Source organism: Euprymna scolopes, chromosome 10 (genome assembly GCF_053919585.1).
Source record: "Euprymna scolopes isolate OS-2025 chromosome 10, ASM5391958v1, whole genome shotgun sequence".
Lineage (NCBI taxonomy): Eukaryota > Metazoa > Mollusca > Cephalopoda > Sepiida > Sepiolidae > Euprymna > Euprymna scolopes.
In genome coordinates this window covers 91,172,385-91,196,729 of record NC_136491.1, presented here as the reverse complement: position 1 = coordinate 91,196,729, position 24,345 = coordinate 91,172,385, and the positions used below count along the sequence as shown (strand labels likewise).

The 24,345-nt window shown below is 32.8% G+C and overlaps 1 protein-coding gene across 11 annotated transcripts in view; it reads right to left on the bottom strand.

Annotated features, from left to right (window-relative positions):
• Positions 1-24,345, bottom strand: part of LOC145286125 (cadherin-23-like) — a 1,312,625-nt gene that overhangs the window by 611,840 nt on the left and 676,440 nt on the right. For all 11 annotated transcript variants that reach the window (XR_013869108.1, XM_080134833.1, XM_080134832.1 and 8 more), the window contains one exon: positions 23,688-23,738. Coding sequence is in view for 10 of the 11 variants with exons in the window: in XM_080134833.1 (XP_079990959.1) it covers positions 23,688-23,738 (51 nt within the window). In the remaining variant the exon portion in view is untranslated. The remainder of the gene's footprint in view (positions 1-23,687; positions 23,739-24,345) is intronic.

The window sequence follows — 24,345 nt, the reverse complement described above, 5'->3', positions numbered from 1 at the left end:
TTCTTAGAGCGAGATGTGCGCGTATTTAAAAATGCTATTAAAACGCGTCATTGATCGAACAACGCGCCGACATAAACACTTATAAAGATGTGTGAGCGCATTTAAAAGTGCTGTTTCGACTTGGACGTCACGAGTTGGGTTATAAAGACGCATGGACAAATTTAGATATTCTATTTCAACGTATAAGGGTCACGGATCGACTGACGAATCGATAGAGGTTCTTATTTCCTCATTTTAAAATGCTGTTTCAACGTCAGCGTCATGAACTGAGAGACAGAGAGACACAGACTCGTATGAAGATGCATATGGCGATTTAATAAATGCTATTTCAACGCAAACGTTACGGATTCACCGGTTAACTGACAAATACAAATGCGTAAATGCATCTTAAAAATGCTATTTCTAACTTAGGTAAAATAGATTGCGAGACAGATATTCTGGTGAAGTTGTTTGGACATATCTAAAAGCACGCTTGCTATAATTGTCTGTCTAACAGACTCAACTAACAATCTGTTATCTTTAATCTCTACTAGTATATAAAATGAACTTTGTGTGCGTGTGTGAGTGCGTTCCGTACGGACTCCGAAACGGCTGGGCCGAATTTTATAAAATTTCACACAAATTTACTTTATATATCTGGCAATGTTATTTGACAGGTTTTGTATAGGAATGTCTCCGATAAGTATCGATAATCGATAAAATCCGATGAAATAAGACACAGGTGATTTTGACCAAAGTTAACACCTTATACAACCTAACATGGCAAGTGCGTTTGAGATTTATTTTTTATTTTATTACCAGACTAGCAGGAAGGTCCGGATTATAAAACCGACAGTAGGTTATTTGATATGACAGGGGCGCACTCGAAATCAATCTTCCTGTTCAAAACAGTATTGAACCATGATACTTTACTTTTTCATTTTAAACTTAAATTTAAACCATTATCATCGCACAAGAATAACATCCAGGCCTATAAAATCAACAGTAGGTACTTTGGTATGACAGGGGCGCGTTCGAAATGAATGTTTATGTTCATAGCATGGTTGAATCATGATACTTTACTTTTGCATTTTAAACTTTAATGCAAGCCATTATATATATATATATATATATATATATATATATATATATATATATATATATATATACAAATATTATTATAAAATCCACAGTAGGTTCTTTACAGTGCAATTTAGAATGCAATATCTTGAAAATTAAGTTACTACAGAAAGGAATGTGAAGCTCCTTCCCAGGGTATCGCGATAGGTCCCTATTATTAGAGCAGGCAATCGATCGGTTTGATTGAAAAAAGGGCTATTTCACCGATTTCAATGACAATAAATGACCATCATTCAATCTCTGGCAACATCGGGTCTCCCTGCTAGTAATATTCAAAAGATAAAATACTGTGTTTGCGATCCTATTTCTAAGCATACCCAATTACTGATTATATTTATCATAGCAAAAACCATAGGACCACATAATAGTTCTGTCCTGGTATCGCCATATGTTAAATATACACATTGAACACTGACTTGAGCAATAATAAACTGCAAGGATAAATAACCATATCCAATTACATTAAACAGGTTTATTCAAACCTGATTGGATCTATTTCGCCATTTTTGGAGATGAGAAAAGATCATTTGTATTATTTGAACTACTCTTTTAATCTTGGATGTTGTTATTAAAAGATTTCCCCGATGAAACCTCTGACCTTATTTAGACGCATCTTGTACAGTTCAGGAAGGTTTCTGTTGAACTTAAAAATCTATGCGGAATTTTATACGGGACTATTTTTTTTTTAATCACCGGCGGTATCTTGCTCACATTCCGTCAACTCGAACGACACACGCCCACAAGACGAGGAAGAGAGAGAACAAACTAAGGTACATCACACCCACGCAAACATATAATGAACAACTTTATATATGACAGTGTATACACTTGCTTAAATGAATAGCTGACTGTGTTCAACACATATAAAACCCCAACATTATGTAGCCACATTTGTTGTAAAAACATAAAAACAAAGTTGATATGCCGTAGCTTGAACGAAGTAAAGAATCTTTAACGAAAGCTATAAACATTATTTATGAACTCCAACATTATTATAATCAGTTCTGAGTGATAACGTTTTGGAGGTTGAAAGTTCAATCCCCAGTGTGAACGATACTAAGAATACAATTAAGTAATAATAGAATTACTTAAGGCTTCTATGCGGGCACGGCTGGCGGAATGGCATTAAACTACGCCAATGGATTCAATAAAGCGATCCGTTCGAAGTTCTATATAGATTTTTCAAGTTTGTATAGACATATCCGAAGAAAGTCAAAGGTTACATCCACCGGAACGTTGTGAAAATACTACCTAAACTGAGAATAGTATAATTGGAATTCATTTTTGAGATGAGCATTATATATATTAATTAATTTTTATTTCGGACTATTATTCTCATCTTTATTAGTTGCTGTTTTTATCTTTATTGGTTGTTGTTTTTCACGCCGTTTCGGCCAACTATTCCTCTGGCCTTCGTCGGTTACCACCTGACGAAGGCCAGAGGAATAGTTGGCCGAAACTTCGTGAAAAACAACAATCAATAAAGATGAAAACAACAACTAATAAAGATGAGAATAATTGTTCAAAATAAAAATAAATTAACTGAGAATAGTAATTCATCTAATCCAAATAATAGAAACATCGTTAATTCCACAGGCGAATCGTATGAGGTATATTATCGATTGTCACATTTAGGTTCCCAAAATGGTATTTAAAAATACTCAACTGGATCAGCTAATGTGGTAATATATAGGTGTTCTTAAATAATCGCCTTCAAAAAAAATTCAGCTAACGGGACTATCTCTTACTACAAGAATAAATATATCCACTTAGATATAGTTTCCACATACATTTGCAAAATGCATTTTGAAACTAATGACTACCGAATATTGATAGTAGTATGTATGTATTGTTTCAGAATGTATTGTTTGTATATAGCACGTTTGTATGTAGTATGTATTATATTGGTTCAGTATGTATTGTTTTTGTGTAGTATGTTTGTATGTTATTATGTTTGTATGTTATTATGTTTGTATGTTAGTGTGTATTGCATTGTTTCAGAATGTAGTATGTATTTATTGTTTCAGAATAAAATAATGTTAAAAGAGTTGCTATGCCATAAAAGAACTAACCCGACAGACCTAATCAATGACTATTTCAGCTTATTTTTGTTTAAACCTTGTACAAATAAATTTGAGAAATTCCGAGCTCATAACAACCTTCCTTTTGATAAAGATTACCGCGTTTATTTCATTCCATTTGTTCCTAACCATCAATATCGACTTAAAATAAAAAGAAGCAAACTTTTATATATTTATAATAAATCGTTACTCCTCCTTCCCTCTAAGTTTCTTTGCCTTTTATATTTCCATTATCCGTCGCTGCGGTACGGCGAAATGGAGATTGCTTATTTCCGGCAAGCGGCAGCGACTTCCGCTTTATTCAGCGTTCACAATTCGCTCCCGCAAACTCCACGATCAGACATCTCCATTACGACGCAGATAGAACATATAATGTTAGTCTCGGATCATTATTTCTTTATTTTACTTTGTGCGAGATTGAAAGAACATTATGGCACCACTACGTATGGACATGTTAAATTTTTGTTTCTTAAAAGAGAAAAAGTAACTTGATCCCTCGCGTCAATAAACATCGAAACTTCTTTAACTTGTATGGATCACAACCGACGTTATAAGATTGGTTGGAACCGATTTTCTTATGGTAATCAATAAAGCCGAAACAGATTTGCAAAAACCGATTATAATGTTTGTAGTTCTCGCTTTACGGGAGACATGTGTGGTTGCAAAAGCAGCATATACGCGGAGCTTAAGATTTTGAATATCTTTGGTTTGCAAACTCAGTGTTGATTGACGCTTGCAGTTAACTTCTTTTCTGGCTTACGCAATCAGACGCCATCTTTCTGGCGAGCTGAATACGTGACGAAGTGCATAAAGGTTGAAGCACGGCGGCCCCTTCTCTCTCTTCCGTTCCGACTCTTGGACCAGCAACAGTCTTCAAGGGGATCAGATCTGTCCTCAACTCTTCTTTCCTGAGATGCAACAAAACTAATCTACACGTTTGGGCCTGGGAATCGACTGAGATTAGAAGACAAAGAATTCACTGTGCCTACCGCCAAACAATAACTTCAACCACACATACATGAACGCCCCCCTTCACAATATTGTCTAATCTTTTGCCCCCTCCATATATGGGCGCACGTTTCTACTAACTTCAACATACATCCATGAATTCTCTCTTTTAACAGGTCTGTTAAATCTTTCATCGATGTTATTACATTTTAACTCTTTCCAATCCTAACAATTTCCTTTTACTTACGAGTCATACTAACAAAGACAATCAATAAAGTTGATACGTAATGTTAAAATGAAACTTTTGCTTTTTCATTCATCACAGTTTTCTATTGTTTTCATTGGAAAAAAGTACCGTCGTAACTTAAGTAACAATCTATCTATATGGTGTCTGTTTCATTGAAAGAAAACTGTAACATATCCCTACTTAGCTTTCACTATCTTTTTTTTTTTTTATAAAAGCCATTTTTTTATTTCGGTGATTGATGTTTTAATAAACTCTGTGTATCGCTTTATTGCAGGTCAATATTTTTTTAATTTTGAAATTACTATAAAACGCAGAGAAGTGAAATTTGGTAAACTGGAAGAGCATAAAAAGGTGCCTTATTTCTCTGATGTTTGTGGAATTTGAACAAATATTTTGAAAATTATGCTAATTGTTTCTATTTTATGGTAATTTTAAGTATGTATCACTTTATTGCAGATCTCCCAAAAGAGGTCGATTGACAGCTTGTGAAAAGGAACGCGTGAAATGGGTATGCAGACGAATTTTTTGAAACTGGAAGACATTCGTCATGGCCGCCCTGTCTAAAAAATCCGATATTAAAACCCACTGCTGCTATTTAAAGCATACACAATGTCAACAATATTTTTTGTTTTTAACTTATTTTAACGTGTTTTTCTTACAAATACATGTACTTTAACTGCGTTGAGTTTATATATATATATATATATATATATATATATATTCGGCATTGATTGACTTTGTATGCTGAATAAATACGTAAAGATTTTCTTGAAATGGTTTACAATATAAATATTTTTAAAATATCACTCTTTATAACCCAGGAAACAATGTGATGTTTAGTTACCATTCAACGCCAAAAAAAGACAAAACAATACAGTACTTTCCTTTTAGATTGTTTTCTTTTTATTAATATTAAAAATAAGTTCACTTTCGGTATAAACTGTATTTTTCTCTTCTTCAATCTAATTTGAATGTTTCCTAATACATTTCTTTAAAGCTTTAATTCATTAACAGACTGTTCCACGGATCTTCCCTGCCTGTACTACATGCATACCATCACTTTAGAGTGACCAGAGCTTCTCTTTACGCAGACCTTGCTGCCTCCCTCAACTACAACAAAGACCGAAGCTTGAAAATGTTAATAAAAAAATGAAAAGCAAGAAGAATGCACAATGCACAATTAAATGGAGTTAGAAAGCATAAAAGATAATTTAATAAAATTAAGAATAAAAAAATAAATGGATAATTGATGCATAATTACGAAAGTACGGCGAAAAAATAGCAGCTACCTTGATTTGAAATGTTTCAAACAGAAAAACAATCCAGTGGAAAATATTAATGAATATTAAAAGATTAATTATGCAAATGGATGAGAGAATAATTAAATTTGTAAAAGAAAGACTTATAGATATTTTCGTTTACCGGAAAAGAATGTTTATTCAGTCACTTGTGATACAAATCCCATTTGCTCACTATTTTATTTTGTTTCCTTTTTTTGCGTCAATGTCTACATCAATAGAAAGAACACACAGCTATTGTTCATTGCAATGCGCACAACCTAGACAGTATTCTTTATTTGCGCATTTCTAGGTTGGTTCGACTTTGAAATCATAAAAAAAATAATATGCATACTAAATAAAACGTAAGTAGATTTGACCAGATGGCGGCAATTCAGTCCTGATTATTAGATAGAGATTTCGACTATTGTTACGTATTCGCACATATTAAAAAGTTGTATATCCAGAATTATTTAATATTAGGTTGGTGCAAAAATAATGTCGTTTTTGTTTGACGTTCCACTATATATACATTATTTTTTACACCATCCTAATATTAGTGGAACTTATTGAAGTTTAATTTATCGTACCTAGAGTTATGCCCCTTGTTTTGTGTTTAAATATTCACGGCGTAAAATATAACGTCTGGATAAGAACCTGTGATGTCCATCCCTGTATTATGTTACCACTTAATGCGCATCCGTCTTCCTGCGTTACCTGAGAGGCTTAAGGCACCCAAGAATCGGAGCAAGTAGCTCGGAAAGGGCCGGAAAACTTTCACTCAAGTTGCTACACCTTATATATATATATATATATATATATATATATATATAATGAAGTCAGACATGGCTTCTGTTGCTGGGTTCGAATCTATCAACCGGTGTTAATCCTGACACCCTGCACTGATGATTCCCGAAAGGATGAAACACTAGTCTCTGTAGATATTTAGTAATTATTATAGTAAATAATTATGTCCTTTAAGCAACTCGTTTCTTATCGTTGAGCACTTTCAGTTGAAAAGTCGGTCCATTTAGCTCATATGCGCAAATCATCATATAATGATTAGATCACTGACAGACGGTAAAAACATTTCAAAATAAAATGTTTAAATTTCAACAGTATTTCTCGCGGTTAACGGTGGCCGAATCGATTAGGTCATTGCTCATGAAGTCAGACATGGCTTCTGTTGTCAGGTTCGATATATATATATATATATATACATATATATATATATATATGAGCAAACAGTTAATAAAATATGTTAAAAAACCCTTTGATATGAGTTAAAAACATATTTAATCTGAAAAGGAAACACTAGATAAGTGGATAGTCCTTAATCCGAGGAGTTTCGAAGAAATACTTTCCTTCTCATCAGAGGGTAGGAATTAGCAAAATGCGGGATCGGATTTTGTATGTAGAAGTATTTGATGAAACAACAAGTAAGTCAAAGATCTTACTTGAAAACAAAAAAGAAAGTTAAGCAGAGGGAATATGGTTAAGAAAAAGGTGATTACATGGTGGAAGATAAAAAATCCAGTGACAGTAAAATCCAAATGTAAAACTTCAAGAAAGTTAAAAGAATTTCCATTTGTACAAGTAAAATCTAAGGAAATCCCGTAATTGGAAGATGGTCCATAATAATCCAAAGGCAGAAATCCATGGAATAATTCACAAAAATGTGTACAAGGAAAAAAATAAAAAAAATTCCAATAATATTAAAAAAAAAAAAAAAATAATAAGATATGCTTTTCTCTCTACTGCCGAGACATAAATATAAATAAGAAAGATCAGGGAAGAGAAAGAGGACAGAGAAAAAAAAAGGAGAGAAAAAAATTATTATTATTACAGAACCATTATCCGGCCATACAATGAGTGTAATTGCCACATCTAGGCTAGAGTACCAACTACTCGCCCCCACCCTCTTGGAGAACGTGCAAAATAAAAAAGAGTCTCTTACCTAATAGTTTCCACATAGATTAAGCTCAAGCCCCTGTCTCATCGCCACAATGATGCGCCCTCGTGTTTATTTTACAACTACTTCTACAAAATGTGTACTGACGAACTTACTGTACCTTCTCAACGCAAGTTTCTGACCAATCCGACTAGAAACAAAACCCTACCCCTGTCATAGATAAGAAGAATTATTAAGGTTCTGTCTATCGCGCAGTTTGCATTTATAATTTATCCCCTACTTCCACTTTTCCCTAACTGTACTAAGATGTAAAAATTTCAATGTAATGTAAAAAAACATCTTTTCGCACAATTCCTCACTCATTTTCTAATCATTGTAGCTCTTTACGTCTCAGTGATAATATTTATTGTTTAGGAATAATAGTTTAAAAAAAGACCAAGTAATATTTGCTTGGAGTTAGTTAGAATTGAACTCTCTGGTTATGCTATGAAAAGTTTGGTTTGTTTTCCGTCGCGGTGTGTTATGCACTCTGAAACACCTACAACGAAAAATTCAAAATCGTATATCGACTTTTCGTTGGTGTCCGCTTCAAGTAAAAAAGAAGAAGCTTTTATTCTCTTCAATCTAAAATAAACGCTCAGACGAAGTGCGAGAAATAAACAACGAGAAAACCAGACTGAGTAAAAACTAAAGTGACATTAATTGATATACAAATCGTGATTGAGTGAAAGTCGAAACAAAAAGACATATTCATGATATACACCTGATCCTGCCATCTGCTGTATAATAAAATAAAAGAAAACGTCTGCACTTAAGTCAACTCAGTCTCATAGTATTCACCTAGAATAGATGTGTCTAATTTGCATTGCATAACCGAACATGTGTTGCCTTGAGCCAGAGTTATCTAGGATTTGAACAAACTCAAATTCTTGTTTCCACATATTAATTGTGCTTTTGAACTAAATACCGAGATCAAGATTTCATCTGATCACCACTATTTCCATTTATATGGTGGAATGACTCAAGATTGATGAGCTTATTAACACGACAGTTAACCTATTCTTGTTCACAGATTAAAAATCATCTTTGATCTGTATCGTATAGTCGAACATTTGAAGACTTGAATCAGGCCCAAAGTTCTTACTACGATATATTAATCGTGCTTTTACTATTCAAATTTCTCAACTTGATCCCCAGATCAAGATCTCACCCAACCACTAACTTCATTTAGATAGTGGAGCGACTCAAGGCTTTAGTATCTAGTCAACACGACTACCAGTTAACCTCTTGTTGTTATCAGATTAAAAAAAAATTAGATAGTAGAATTACACAAGGTTAGCAATTAGATTAGAATAGATTGACTGGTGGTTGTTTTAATAAACACAACTGCAACTTAATCTATTATTCTCAGATTTAAAATCACATAAACGGACTTGCTATTTCCAAGAAAGAAAATAGTAAGAGTAATGATAGCAGTACTAATAAATGTTATAATAAAAATAATAATGAATATTATTAATTGTAATAGTAATAGCATTAGTTATGTATATGTGTGTGTGTAAAACTATAATAAAACACGTTCCTTACTACCTACGAGTAGAGACTCCGATATATATAGAATCCATTGTATGATTCGTTTCGACTATTTTTATTGCGATCATTATGGGTATTTTTGCGATATTTTCTCCACGTATCTGTTGGGTTCCCTCCAGCAATTCTCGGATGTTTGCGTTATTTATCAACAAGGCTCAAGAAGACAACAAACACATCGGAAAGGCTGAAAGGTAGACGACGAAAAAGTTCCAGGAAAATAAATAAACAATGATGAGGGAAAATGGCTTTATCAATCAACCGCAATTATTTAAACATTTCTTCTAAAAGAAACGCAGGCCGCAAAATAAAAATAGTTTGGTTTCAGCGTTTTTATTTTCGGAGTGTGTGTGTACTTATCGCATGAATTTCTATGCGCCCAACATCAGTATTTCTATATATGTATATTTCTATATATGCATATAAAGTAATACAAATAAGGAGTATGTATATCTATATTATATAATATTAGGTATACATATATGCATGTGTAGACATGTCTATCTATACTCCTATAAATTTCTTATTTTTTGTGTATTGATATTCATATTAAAAAAACCCTTTTTGATATTATAAAAAAATACAACTTTGTTATATAAGGATTGTGGAATTGCATTCATCTGAAAAGATCTAGCTAATTTACATATTCTTTTGAACATTCATTTTTATTAATTCCCTATTAGTTTTTTCCGATTTTCTTATGGGATAATCACCTGTATTTAACTATTACGTGTAATTATATTCATGCAGATATTCTACATGATTTATACTTGTGTAATATTTGTGTAAATATGTTATAATAAGCACAAACATCTTTCTATATATATTCGTGTATTTAGATATATTTGTTTACAAAATGTTGCCTACCAAACTCCTCTGTCGGTATTTTGGTCTACAGACATCATCAAACTTAATATATAGGGTGTTCGAACCCACACGAAACTTTACATTTGGGTTTTAGCTGGGAAAACTGGCGTAAAAGTGTGAAAATTAAAGAAATGGAAATTTTCAGGTGATGATCGAACGACGGCATTACGAATATGCATGTCTAACGTAATATAAATAAACACATTTTTAATTATGTCTATCTCTCAGGCATCAGTTTGGTCATTGTCATGTTACTTTCCTTCCTTCCTTCCTTCAAGTGGTGTTCTCCCTGGTAGAGGCATTGACGACTATGACTCCTCATCTACCTTTTTCCCACGAGACATTCGTGAATTCATTGTTGCTCATCATCGAGAATCCTATTCCTGCTGTTCCTGAAAAATGCTTTGATATATTGCCATACTATGTTGCTGCCCAGATACGTAAACTTATCGACTTCTTTCAGTGTTGATCCAACCAAAGCTCTGATCTCTCCCTTCACATTGAAAATCATAAACTTTGTCTTATCCGTATTTATGTGGGGACCAATGTCATTTGCAGACTTTTCTAGCTTACGTAACAGTGTTTGCGTATCAGCAGTGTTGTTCGCGAACAAAGCAATATCGTCTGCGTAATCTGCATCAGTTATGTGTGCTGATTGATGACGTCTGTTTCTGGATGCATTTAGGGTGAAGCCTAGCATGTTGTGTATATCAACAAAGGTGCGAAGTACGAAGTCAAGACAGACAATGAAAAGAAAAGGGGCAAGAGTATCTCCTTGTAGAACCCCAGTGCGGATGTCGAAAAATTCAGTGTCCCCATCTGGTGACCTGACCATTGCTCGAGTGTGCTCATATAGCATCATGATAGCATTCATGACTTCAGTTGGAATGCCATATGCTTTTAATATGCTGGCCATTTTTCCTCTATGTACGGAGTCGAATGCTTTGGAGAAATCTACAAAGATCATGACTGCCTCAATGTTTTTTGCTTTGACTCCTTCAATCAGTCTCGTAACAGTAAGTATTTTACTAGTAGTAGAGCGATTCTTTCTAAATCCATTTTTGTTCTTCCTGAGCACTTCTTCGATCTTTGTTTGGATACGGTTGAGAAGCATGGCATTGTAGATTTTTGCTGCAATTGGAGTGAGTATTATTCCTTTGTAGTTGCTTGGTATGCTTAGGTCACCCTTCTTGGGGAAGGGAAGTATGCATCCTTCCCTCCATATATTAATAATTTTTTTGATTATATACAGAATTGCATGAATTAAGAAGTATGTAATTGAAACCACCTGTCTTCCATACTTCAGGAGGTATGTTATCTAAGCCTGCAGCTTTGCGATTTTTGGTCTTCTTTAGTACATTTCGAAGTTCATCCATTGTAAAATCACCCTTCTCAATATCGAGTTCCTGTACAACAATCGGCTGAATTGGTTGGTCTGTCACTTCTGGTTTGTTTCCAAGTAGCTTTTCAAAATGTGATTTCCATTTCGAACATGCATTTTCCGGAGTGTTTGCCTTTAACTTAGCTTTGGCAGGTCGTTTGCGCCCAGATATTTTATTTACTACTTGCCAAGCCAGATAGGATTGTTTGTTATCTGCTGCATTCTGGATTTGATCTATTTGTTCTTGAACATACTTCTGTTGTTCTGATAGGTACATCATACTAAGCTCTTGAAGCGCCTGCTTCCTTAATTTTGTATTCTGTCGAGTGGGGTATTTATGTTGCTTTTTGATTATGTTTTTTAAACTTTTCTCGTTTTAAGATTATTTTGTCATTTTCCCACGGTACTTTTCGCTTTACCTGGGGCTTCGGAGGTATACACTTCTTTGCTGCTTCATGGTGTGATCTAACGAAGTTTTCATAAGTGGTATTAGCAGTTGGTTCCTACTCTTGTGCTTGTAAAGCATCAAATCTGTTTCGCATATGCTTTTTGAAATAATTAGAAAACGACGATCGCGGCCAACAACGGTAGTTTTAAGCCATCAAACGCACCTCAGACGACATGAATATGCGGCATTACGCTTGTCGCTTCGACCGTTATCATCGTGACCAACGTTAAAACGGAAATTGGGATATTTCAAATGGCTAATAAATATTTGAGTTTTAATAAAACAAAAATGGTGTCGCTGATACCATAATAATTAATGGGAAACAAATTACCTTAGTCTTTTTATGGTTTCAATTATCTATCTTATTTTATTATTTAAAAGAAAATATCATGTTAATGAGACTAACATCCTTTTCTCCCCATGTTAGAAATGGTTTCTAAATAATAATGTTATTATTCCAGCATGGTTCGCTTTAAATTCGTCGTTTTTTTTTGTTTTTTAATTAATAAAACAACAACCTTTATTTGTCTATCGAAAAAATTAAATTAGTTTCGTTGAAAAATTTAATTAATTATTTCTTTGCTTATACTTCTATATAAACCCCCAAGTTTCCGGATCTAACCACTAAGATTCCTGGTTAATACATTCTATCCTGAACGAATGAACTTAGCTGACTTATCAGCTTTTTTTACCATAAACACAAACTAAATATCTGACCCCGAGTAAGTTTTTAACATTTTTTCCTTCTTATTTTAAACAAGAATCGGTGTTTAATCGACATTCTAAAATTCTTAGCTATTAATTTTCAATTATGACCTATTTTTCAAGATTTGTGTCAATGTGCACCGGTAATCCAACCAACAAAGGGTATTTATTCCAAAAGCCGTTCTTAACATGGAAAGGTTGAGAATGCCTTTCAGAATAAACACCCCAATCTCCCTATGTTAAAAACGGCTTTCGAAATAAACACCCTTTGCAGGTTGGACAAGCAGTGCACATTGACCAGGATTTGTTTATTCTTAAGAATGTATGATTTAATCTCTGATACTTTTTCATTCATCAGTTCATAATTTGAAAACGGTTCACATTAACTTTCTGCGTCCCCTTACAATTTTTGTTTGGTACTTTTTCGTCATTTTTCAACTATTTCTCGATCCCTCCATTATTATTATTATTATTATTATTATTATTATTATTATTATTATTATTATTAGTAGTAGTAGTAGTATTGATCACTCCATTATTATTATTATTATTATTAGTAGTAGTAGTAGTATCGATCCCTGCATTATTATTATTATTATTAGTAGTAGTAGTAGTACTAGTACTATTGATCACTCCATTATTATTATTATTATTATATTATTATTAGTAGTAGTAGTAGTACTAGTACTATTGATCACTCCATTATTATTATTATTATTATTATTATTATTATTATTATTATTAGTAGTAGTAGTATTGATCCCTCCATCATTATTATTATTATTATTAGTAGTAGTACTAGTACTATTGATCACTCCATTATTATTATTATTAGTAGTAGTAGTAGTATTAGTAGTATTATTATTATCGATTCCTTCATTATTATTATTATCATTATTATTATTATTATTATTATTAGTAGTAGTAGTAGTATTTGTGATTTTTTTTAAACTTTGGGAAAAGTTAAATCTGTCCCCGGTCATTATTTTTCTTATTATTTATTTACGACTTTTTGAGAGATTATCCAGATTCCAAACGAGATTTTTGAGCATTGAAGTGTATAAATAACACAAAAATATTTGAAAACCTCAAAACGACGCTATCCTAAATTAGTTCGCTTGGACTGTTATCATCGTCACATCTCTTAAAAGGAAAGTGGAATATTTCAAATGACTAATAAGCATTTGAGTTTAATAAAAATTACGTGTCGCTATTGACCCTAATCACATTAAAGCCATCATCATCGCATACATTAATGAGACACGAATGACCTACCTTTATGATCAATAATTTTTAGAAGCAAAAAAAAAAAAATGTCAGTTTTTTTACGGTTTCAAATTGGTTATTTTATTTTATAATTTAATAAGAAAGTCATGTTAAGAGGAGCCTAACACAATTTTCTCATCATATTAGGAATGATTTTTTTTTAATAATATTTCAGCACGGTTCGTTTCGAATTCGTTGTTTGTTGTTTCGTATTTTTTATTCATTTTATTTTTTGTTTAATAAAAAATAACATTTTCTTTCTTTGTATTGTATGAGCATTGAAGTATATAAATAACACAACAATATTTGAAAACCAAAACATTTTTAGCATAAATTCTTAATTAAAATAAAATTGTTACCTGTTTCTTGGGAAGAGTGTGTGTGTGGGAGGTAATATTTACAACAAAAATTATATTTCGTTTAGATAATCCCTAAAAAATTTGAAAAAATATTGATGGCTGGGACGGGGGACATACTGAATATTTCCTAAAGTAAAAAAAATCGAATAATAATAATAATAATAATAATAATAATAATAATAATAATAATAATAATAATAATAATAATAATGGCGGTGAGGGGTTGGAGCTAAAAGTAGTACATAAAAACAATAATGACCAGGGGTGGGGCAGACAGGACTTTTCCCAAAGTAAAAGAATCGCAAATTATTATTATTATTATTATTATTATTATTATTATTATTATTGATGATAATAATAATAATAATAATAATAATAATAATAATAATAATAATAATAATAATAATAATAGGGGGTGCTGAAGGACCCAACCTCAAAACGACGCTATCATAAATTAGTTCAAGAAATAGGGGGATGAATTCACTAGAACGTTGTATGTGAAATTGAAATTGAAGTCCCTTTCCAGATCTTTAAATATTGATTTGTTTTCAATAATCAGGTAGCTCAGTGTCCACTCGATATAAATCCTTAGAAATAGTTAAATAAAGACGAGAAGGAGAAAAATTGTAAGAAAGACGCGGAAAGTTCATGTGCACCAAAAATAGTTTCATTTTTAGCTAAATTGACTTCTATATGAACTGAATTTGCAATGAATTAATGTTCATTTCTATCTTTTTAGTTACAAAAAATGGTAGCATTTTCAGCAATTTTAGAAATGTCTATTTAAAATTAAAATTAAATTTCTTACACAGACAGTCTTTTCATACTCTACTTAAAAAATGTAATTTTGAGCCTTCATTTTAAAGAAAATATTTAAGTATTTAACTAACGAAAATCAATGACCAGTAAGTAACTCCAAACTCTATGCTAAATTTACAAGAAAAACTGACAGTAGATACATTTCATTTTTTCAAATATTTGTATTATATTAATTTTTAGAGTCTCCCCAAGAACGTCTATTTGGAAAAAGAGAAAATGCTTCCAAGGGAGATGCAAATCATGATAGAAATCCGAAATCTTCGAAAATATCTCATTAAAAATATCACATTAAAAAATATCACATTAAAAAATATCACATTAAAAAATATCACATTAAAAAATATCACATTAAAAAATTTATTGTATCTCTAAAATTATAAAAAAAATAATTTCAAAACAAAAATTACACATTAGAACAAGGAAACTATTTTAATAATTATTATAGTACTTTTTTCTAATTTGCAAAACAGAAAACAAAAACCATTTATCTCGATATCTATTTTTTCACAAGGTTAAATTATAAAAATATGTGCTTTCAAATTCTCTTTTGTTTTTAAACTTACACAATAATGACCTCTCTTAACAACTTTAGTTTTTGATAAAAATAAAATACTTTGTTTCATTAATTAAGATTCAAAGAAATATTTCTTCTCAATTGAAATATTTACGTTGGATTTTGTTTCATTAATTAAACATTTATTTATTTTCCATAGATATCTGAACTCTATTAATTATTAGATATGGTATGGTTTTAATTTATGTAAAAATGTTTTCTTTCTACATCAGGAAATTATTATGTATAATATTATCTTCTACATTTTATATGTTTGATTAAGTTGTTTTTATTCAAAGTGAAATAGGGATTTTTTTATCATTTCCAAATCATTTAGAAATAAGTCATATACCATCCCTTATGACAAAGCAATGTTTATAGCTATAAACATAGAAAATTGAGCTATTGAACCTGGCATAGTTATATGGGACAATCCAAAAGGAAACAATCTTAGTTTAAATAAAGTTGAAAGAGAAATGATAACAAAATACCAACATCTTATGTACGGCATGAAAAGAAACTGGAATCTTAGGAAGATCCCCATTATTACAGTAATTATTCCAGGAGCAACTTAACTCATAAAAAAAATTGCAAAACTACCTAGCAAATATACTATGTGAACGAAGTGTAATAGAGATACAAACATTGCCTTTAAAGGGATGCTTAGAGTCTTTAAAAGATCTGATTAGAATATTGAATATAATAAGTAAAGGTCTAGCATATGAAACCAAATAAATTTTTTTAAAATGTATACAGAATTAAAGGAGAAATTAAAATAAAAGTTTGTTTTATTGATGTCCACAACTTCCATTTCTTACGCCAGTTATTTTTTAAAAATAAAACAAAATTAAAATTATTAATTAAAACGATGTTATCTTTTTCTCAGTTTATATTTCATTTTTGTTATTTTAAACAAAATACAGAAATAAACATCTTAGACGATATAAACGAATAAAGTAAAATATTTTGCCCTGAATTTATTTTCAGTCATTAATTAACATATACAGTCCACATCTCAGCACAAAATTATCTTAACTTGACTTTAATTTTCCCGGAGAATATACCAAATCACTATCACTACAATGGAAGATAAAATAAGAGCAGGAACAGAACAACAAAGATGAAAGCGGCAGATTTCAACGGCTAAAACACAATGAGACAACAAATAAATAACATGATGACCAAGATATTCACCTTTATTTGGAAAATGAAAGAGCCAGAGGAGAGGAAAGAAGAAATAACCTGACTGAAGAAAGTAGACAACTTGATCTGGGAAATGAAAGAACCAGATAACGAAGAAGGAAGAAAAAAATATGGATAAAATAGTAAGAATAAATATCCCCGTATTATTTTATAGGTGACATGAATATCATTTGCTCGTTTTGTAGAGGAATTAGATTTCTAGGAGAAGCATTGAACGGTTACAAATAGGGAAAAGTTTCTCTTCCTCTCTTAAAAGATTATCCTCTCCTTAACTCTGGAGGTTACTCAATGGCAACGACCAAGAAGCATTTAATTTCAAAAGTATTATACGCAATTACAACTCATCATTTTCATTTGCATCATTTGGAGCAAATATAGTCCGCCCTCCTGGAAGAGGTCCCTATTGTTTTCGATTACAAGGCCAAACCCATACTTATTCCAATACCTTGCACCCAAATAATCAAGAAGAGATAAAATATGGACAGATTTACATCTTAGACTCATCTGAAGCAACCCAACTCCGGTGCAATTTACTTGAAAATAATAAATGTATTCAAAGTAACTTTGAAACCATAGCTACAGGTTTGGAGAATAATCCTTATACCCAAGCTTATAAAGTATGAAGGTCATTAAATTAGAAGAGGAAGCACCTGCTATAATGGAAACTGTACAGCTAAAGGGAGTTTCGATGCATTTCACCGCTGGTTCAGATATAAGAAGATTTAATAATCTAATAAACAACGAAACAGCTGCGATATTTGTTGGTGGGGATGATGCCCCACCTGCTAACAGAAATATTATTTATCTACATAGTCAATCAAAACAATTTCTTATCTGTCTTGCCACTTAGCCCCCATGATGTATCCTTTTCTCCTCGGTCTTTCTACCGCCCTTGACCCTTAATGACTATTTAGTGGGGCGTCAATCGATGCTATCACTACATTTTTAGAGGGTGGGGGTGAGTGTGGGTAATTTGTTTACAACTTTGCAGTTTCAGTTTTCTTGTTTTTCTGTGGCTTCTGATATATTTCTGTTTTAGTTTCGATATGGCCAGTTGACGTTTGTAGCATATATTAGTTTTCACAGTCAAGTGTTTCCCTTACGTTTTCAGCTGCCTTCACCATTACCGACTGTCGTACTGTCTCATTCCTTCCTTTGATTTCGATTTCTCCCACTCTTTTATCCATGTACTTTGGGAGAGTTCCTAGTTCTCCTACAATTATTGGAATTATTATTATTATTATTATTACTATTATTATTATTATTATTATTATTATTATCATTATTGCTGTGGTTGGTAGGTAATGGAAACATTTATTCCAATGGAGATATGTGCAGTTGAACAAGCCGATTAAGACTGGAGGGACCAAATGTGACCACAGTGATTAAGAAGTTACTAATATGGTTTCATTCACGGCATTGTTATTTTGTGTTGACAGATTTCCAAGTAAACTGTTACCAAAAACGTTGCACTCGTTTACGGCCTTGTCAGACTTAGCATAATCAAAAAATACAAAAAGAAAATGGAGCTTGGGCCAGTTAACAATGAGTACACAAGTATAAAAGATAGCTAATGTATTTTCTCTCTCTCTCTCTCTCATATATATATATATATATATATGTATATATATATATATGTATGTATATTTGTACATACATATATATATATGTATATAAATATATATCTGGTTATAGCTCTTGAGAGATTCCTGTTTATCTTGTTTAAATGTTTTGAAAAGTTTATAATTATAAACATTTATTCATGTATATATATATATATATATATATATATATATATATGTGTGTGTGTGTGTGTGTGTGAACTTAGCGTCAGTCAGTATTTCCGTGAACAGATATCCTTTCCAATTATTTCTCATCAGTAGAACATCTTATCAGCATAATACCTTCTCTGCAAGCTACAGCATGGCCATCTTTAAATCTAATGCCAACAAGCCCTTGACATAAAACGTTTTCATAATGCAATTAAATTTTATTCACTCTATCAATTTCAATCCTCCCTTAATATGATAAAACCTCTATTACTATTTTCTCTTCCAATTAAATTAAAAATATAAACTGAAATCGAAGTAAATTTGAAGCATCTTTACACTCGAATGTAATCCTGACAAATCTGTTTTCAAATAAGTGTTCTTATACCATTACGTTTTACATGAGTTTCTAGTTGTTTAATGTTTAATCATATTGCGCTTTAAAAATTTCATAAGAGTCACCACTTATCAAGGCCCTGAGGTCACTCGAGGATAAAAGTTATTGAGTGTACAGTAATCAATGGGATAATATCGTAGTAGTCGTTATTAATGGAAATTTGGAAGATTGGATTATGTACGAGGGCAGTTCATCAATAATTTGTTTAGGTTGGACTTGAAGACAACCAAGTTGTAGTCAGCTGGGAAACAGGCAAACGGAAAAGAGTTCCACGGATGTGCAGTTCTAAGAAAGAAGCTTTGTTCGTGGAATCTACGTTTTGATTTAGGCACAGTTAAAGAGTGCGGAAAGTTATTGACAGTGGTTTAAACTAGACGGTTGTTTTTCGAAAAAGATTGGCGAGGGGAGGGCCAAAGATTGGAGATCAGACGAGCATTTGCCGTGGAAATAAGAATAAAACAAAGACTGGCTCGCAACATCCCTTCTGTGGGAGAAATCTATGCATCATTAGTCGGAATTCGAAACCGATTCGCTAGTTCTATTTTCGTTAACAAATACACAGCACTTCCTGTTTATAAATACAATGAACTGACTTAATAAATACACAGACAGTTTTCGATCGAAGTTGCATTATTAAAAGCACGTGACTTTTTTTTGTTGTTGTTGAAATCCATTAAGATAGTTTGTTAGCGGCTTTGTGTGAATGAAGACACAAGTCACCGACTGATTGAATAGACACGCGTCTGTTCAAACAACGCTACAAGATGGCCGATGTTTACAGATGTTAAATGAAGACATCGCAGACCTGAGTGTCACTTTGGAATTACGCCAAAGAATTAGAGCACTTCCATGTTCTGTAATTAACGGAATTTGCACCGCCTTGAAATAAATATTTATTGTCTGTCTATTGTTATTCGCGAAACGTAGCACATATCTCTATACAGGGTCACATGCACAGGGTCCATGGTGGCAAACGATTGTACCTGAAATAATAAGCAAACGCATGTTGGGACAGTATTTTTATTCTTATGAGTAACCGTTTTACCAAGGTGAAAGGGCACTCAGATGCAAAGGTTAAGGCGATTGTTTATTAGATGATAGACAGGAGATTGGAGACGCTAGGTGTAAAGGGAGGGCGTAGATGTATAGATGGTAATAAGCCAATATCTGCTCAGAGAGAAGGCAAAGTTAGTTATTTTAATAAGTTTTGAAGGGTTTACTATTCTGTACAGTACTCATATTCAAATAGGCGAGTTTTGTAAATATAATTGCTTCATACAGAATAATTTTAAAACAAGTGAAGCATGCATGGTCCCACATGAGTACACAGTGAATGAGGCATAAAAAATGACTCATTACTTCCTTTGATTTCAGCATTGCCCCCCCCCATTTTGCCCAAATATCCCCAGGGGACGTCAAATTCTGGTGCTAATGAAAAAAAAAAAAAACAGTGCAGTTTTAGGCCTTAACATATGTAAATAAGAGTTTTGCATCATGCAATATATATATATATATATATATATATATATATATATATATATATATATATATATATATATTCAGTAATGTGATTTTTAATTTAATTCTAATTTGAATTTTAAATTATCAATCACATTACTGAATATTAAAATAGCTCTAGGATATTTACCTATCGAGCTTATTATATATCTAAATTACAACGAGCACTTTTTCTTTCCTTGTATTTTAATTAATTTAGTAATTTCACTATTACATTAAAATACACCCTGCTCTTTAGACTATTGTTCTAATCTCCTTTATATATATATATATATATATATATATATAAATATAAATGACTAAGTCCATCATTAACCCTCCCCCTCATTTAGCCCCAAAATTCCTAAAGGCCTTAACATATTTAAATTTGAGTTCAGCACCATGCAAAACTGCTAAATAGACATACACAGAAACAAGGGTGAATGTACATGACCACCCTCCTTTTGTCGGGGGACAAATAAGAGTAATTAATCCAATCTTATTCGAATTTACTTGTTACTTTTTAATTTCTTATCCCTTTTCTCTATCTTATTTTCTACGAAAAGCGTTCAAAGAGTAATGCCTCCTATTTTTCAAAATTCCGTCCGAATGGCTTAGACGGGATTACAATATTGTTATAATGACTGAACTCGTGTAGTCATGGCCAGAAACTTTAATCTATCTGTTACAGATATTAACGGTGTAGGACTCCGAGAGAGAAAAATCGCCTGTTAGGGACGGACGTCAGGAGCAGATGTGCGTGATTGAATTCTTTACAAAAGCGCATTAAGTAAACTGGTGACTGTGTAGAAAAATAAACTCTGAAGCACATAAGGTCGCGCGTCTTAATGGTACTATTGTCGCATTCGTAGTTCTTCAACTTTTTGAGAGAAAAAAAAAACAGTAGGGTTTACTTTTGGAACGACTCTCGTATGACAAAGCGGGCTCCGAATGCCCGTGCACAACCATCTTTCATCGCTGGCAAAAGTTCATTGAGCATGGTGGTGGCTATGTAGAAAAAACAAATTCTGGAGCACAAAATGTCGCTCGTTTCAATGGTATTACTCTCGTCTTCGTAACTCTTCAACTTGTTTAGTTAAAAACTTTTGCAATGATCTTTTCAGCTGTTCTTATTCTCTTCACCTATGTGGCTTGAAAATTTGGAAATAACATGAGCTCATCGTTTTTATTTTTCTCTTTTGTCATATCTGCTATAGCTTTTTTTCTGACCCTCTGATCTCTTATTATATTTATTCCCTTACTACGGAGTATAATGTGACACAAGGATCGAATAGTGGGATTTGAATAGCGAGCACCCTCTAGGAAGAGAACTCTGGCCTACAAAAATGATTGAGCAGCTCCGTTGGTTTTGTTGGTAAGGGGCGCCTCAAACGATTAGAAATAAACTAACTCTTTCTCTCATACTGATGTAATTTTCATATTTGGATTTTTTAGATCACTATTCTTATCTTGCGTGTAATTTGCACATTTCGATAGATTTAATCTTCGACTTCCTTTGGGCGTATCTTGCAGAGTCGAACTCGGGGATGGTTTTCTGTCGAACTCTGGGATGGTTTCCTGTCGAACTCGGGGATGGTTTTCTTTCAAACTCGGGGATGGTTTTCTTTCGAACTAGGGGAATTTGTTTCCGTCAAACTCGGGGATTTTTTTTTTTTTTGCACGCAATTTCGAATAGAATGCTGTATTTAATTCGCAAGAGTGGCATGCTCTCGTTCTGTTAATCACGATTGTGTAAAAGTAGAATTTATTCGCAATTGTATTTTGAATGTCGGTCGCACTGAGGATAGAAGTTAAAGCTTCTTTACATTCAACTGAATTGCACCAAGTACTTTATCTACTACGCCACAGATTTTTGTAAAAAAAAAAAAAAAATAGCAAAATGACATTTTCACTCATTTCTGAAATTAGATTATTAAAGCGGAAATGATAGACATTTTAAAATATGAACAAATAAAATTCATTTGCTTAGTAGTTTTTCCTTCCTCCCCTCTATCTTTTGCTTACTGTTCTCTATGTATCTATGCTATATAATGTGCTGAAGTCTGTTACTTAATTATTTTATTCAGCTGTTTAACTCTTTCTAAACTGGAACCCTTGAAATGTAAGATCCGCCCCTAGTTTGCATACCTTCCGGTACAACTTGATCGGTCACAGAGTTTGATTCATGTCACAGCATGACCCTTTGTTTCTTTATGCACCTGCATATCACTCACTAATAATTACCCACGATTCAATCTATTGTTTACTTCGCTAAATAGATAGAGAATGATATGGGAAGATAGATAGACAGATACATAAACCGATAACTGAATAAATGTTTTACCCGGCGTTGCCCGGCGATTACATAACATCTTTATTTTATATCTTAGCTTGAAACATTACTCATTTCTAGCCCCAATTAGGCACTTGTTGGTTGAGCATTTTAATAATGGATTAAACGTGACTGAAATCATTACTTATCGTAATTAGAATAGAGTTCTTTCGATATGCGATAATGTAAACAAATATAAAAGCATGATTTCTCTTACTTTAGTTGTATGTGAGATGCAGGAGAGATTGTTGGCTGCTGACTACAAGCGATCGTGTTTCGCATATCAGCTTGAAACCCTCACCACATAGATACAACGAAACAGCTGTATGTGGACTATTATATATACTCTCGACTTTATAATAAAGATCGATGTGCATTTATTTGTATAATTTTATACATTTAAATATAGTTGCTGTTCATCTAAATTTATTTTTCTACATAGTCACTATCATTCTCAATGCACTTTTCCCAAAAATTCAATGACATATCTCTGCTTCTGATGTACGTCCAATGCGGAAGTTGCTTTCTTGGAGTCTCACACCGTCAATATCTGCAACAGAGAGATAAAACTTTCTGATCATAAATGCATTATCATAAGTTCACTCATCATAATAATGAAATTTGCAATCCCCCTCTGATGAATTCAGGCGGGATAAAAAACTGGGGGGGGGGCATTACATTTGGAGGACCTCTCCTATATGTTCACGATTTAATATGTACAACATTGTGTTCGCTTTAGTTTGCAAGTATATATTGCAATGTTTACACAACCTGATATCTGCGTTTTTACGTAAGCAATAATATCATACGCCACTTCCTTTACATATCGACAACTCCAGTCTACTCTAGAAAAAAGGAAAACAGAAAAAGAATTCATAGTGGTATGAATGAAAGAAATCGGATCGTAAAATACTTACTGCGGTCAGACCGTCGGATACTCTGAACACCAGGTTCCTCTGCTGGGGCGCCTGAAGCGAAAAAAAAGAAAACCTTGAAATACAAAACGGCACACAGCAAATGCACTCGCACACATAACACAGATTGAACACAGTATCAATAATCGGAAACACGAAAGACGAACAAGATGGCTTATTGAGGTCAGGTTTCGGCAAATGCCTACCCGTTTTAGTTTCTAGTTAAACAAGATACCTTACAGCTGTAAAATACTATCACGTCTCCCCTATCTCTTTCCGAAGACATATGTCCTTTTTATTCTCTCCGCCTCGTTCTGGCATACGTTCTTCTCCATTCGAATGTATCCAATAACCTCTTTCGAAGACTCCTGTTATTATATGGATGCGGGAAGTGTACACTTTCCAGTGTATTTGCTTGCGTTTCAATATGAAAGCTGTTCATTCCATTTCATCGTTCGTCTAAATTTCCCATCGCTGGAATATTGATCGGTGCTGTCAGTTTCTTTAATTTTCCATCCCAAGATTGGAATCCCCAAAGACAGAGCTCGTAAGAAGCATCCTTCAAGATGAGGACGGCTTTAGTTTACTACTTTTGTTTTTATTTGTTTACGTTTTATGCTGAATAGAGTGTTTTTTTATACACCATCTGTTATGTCATGTT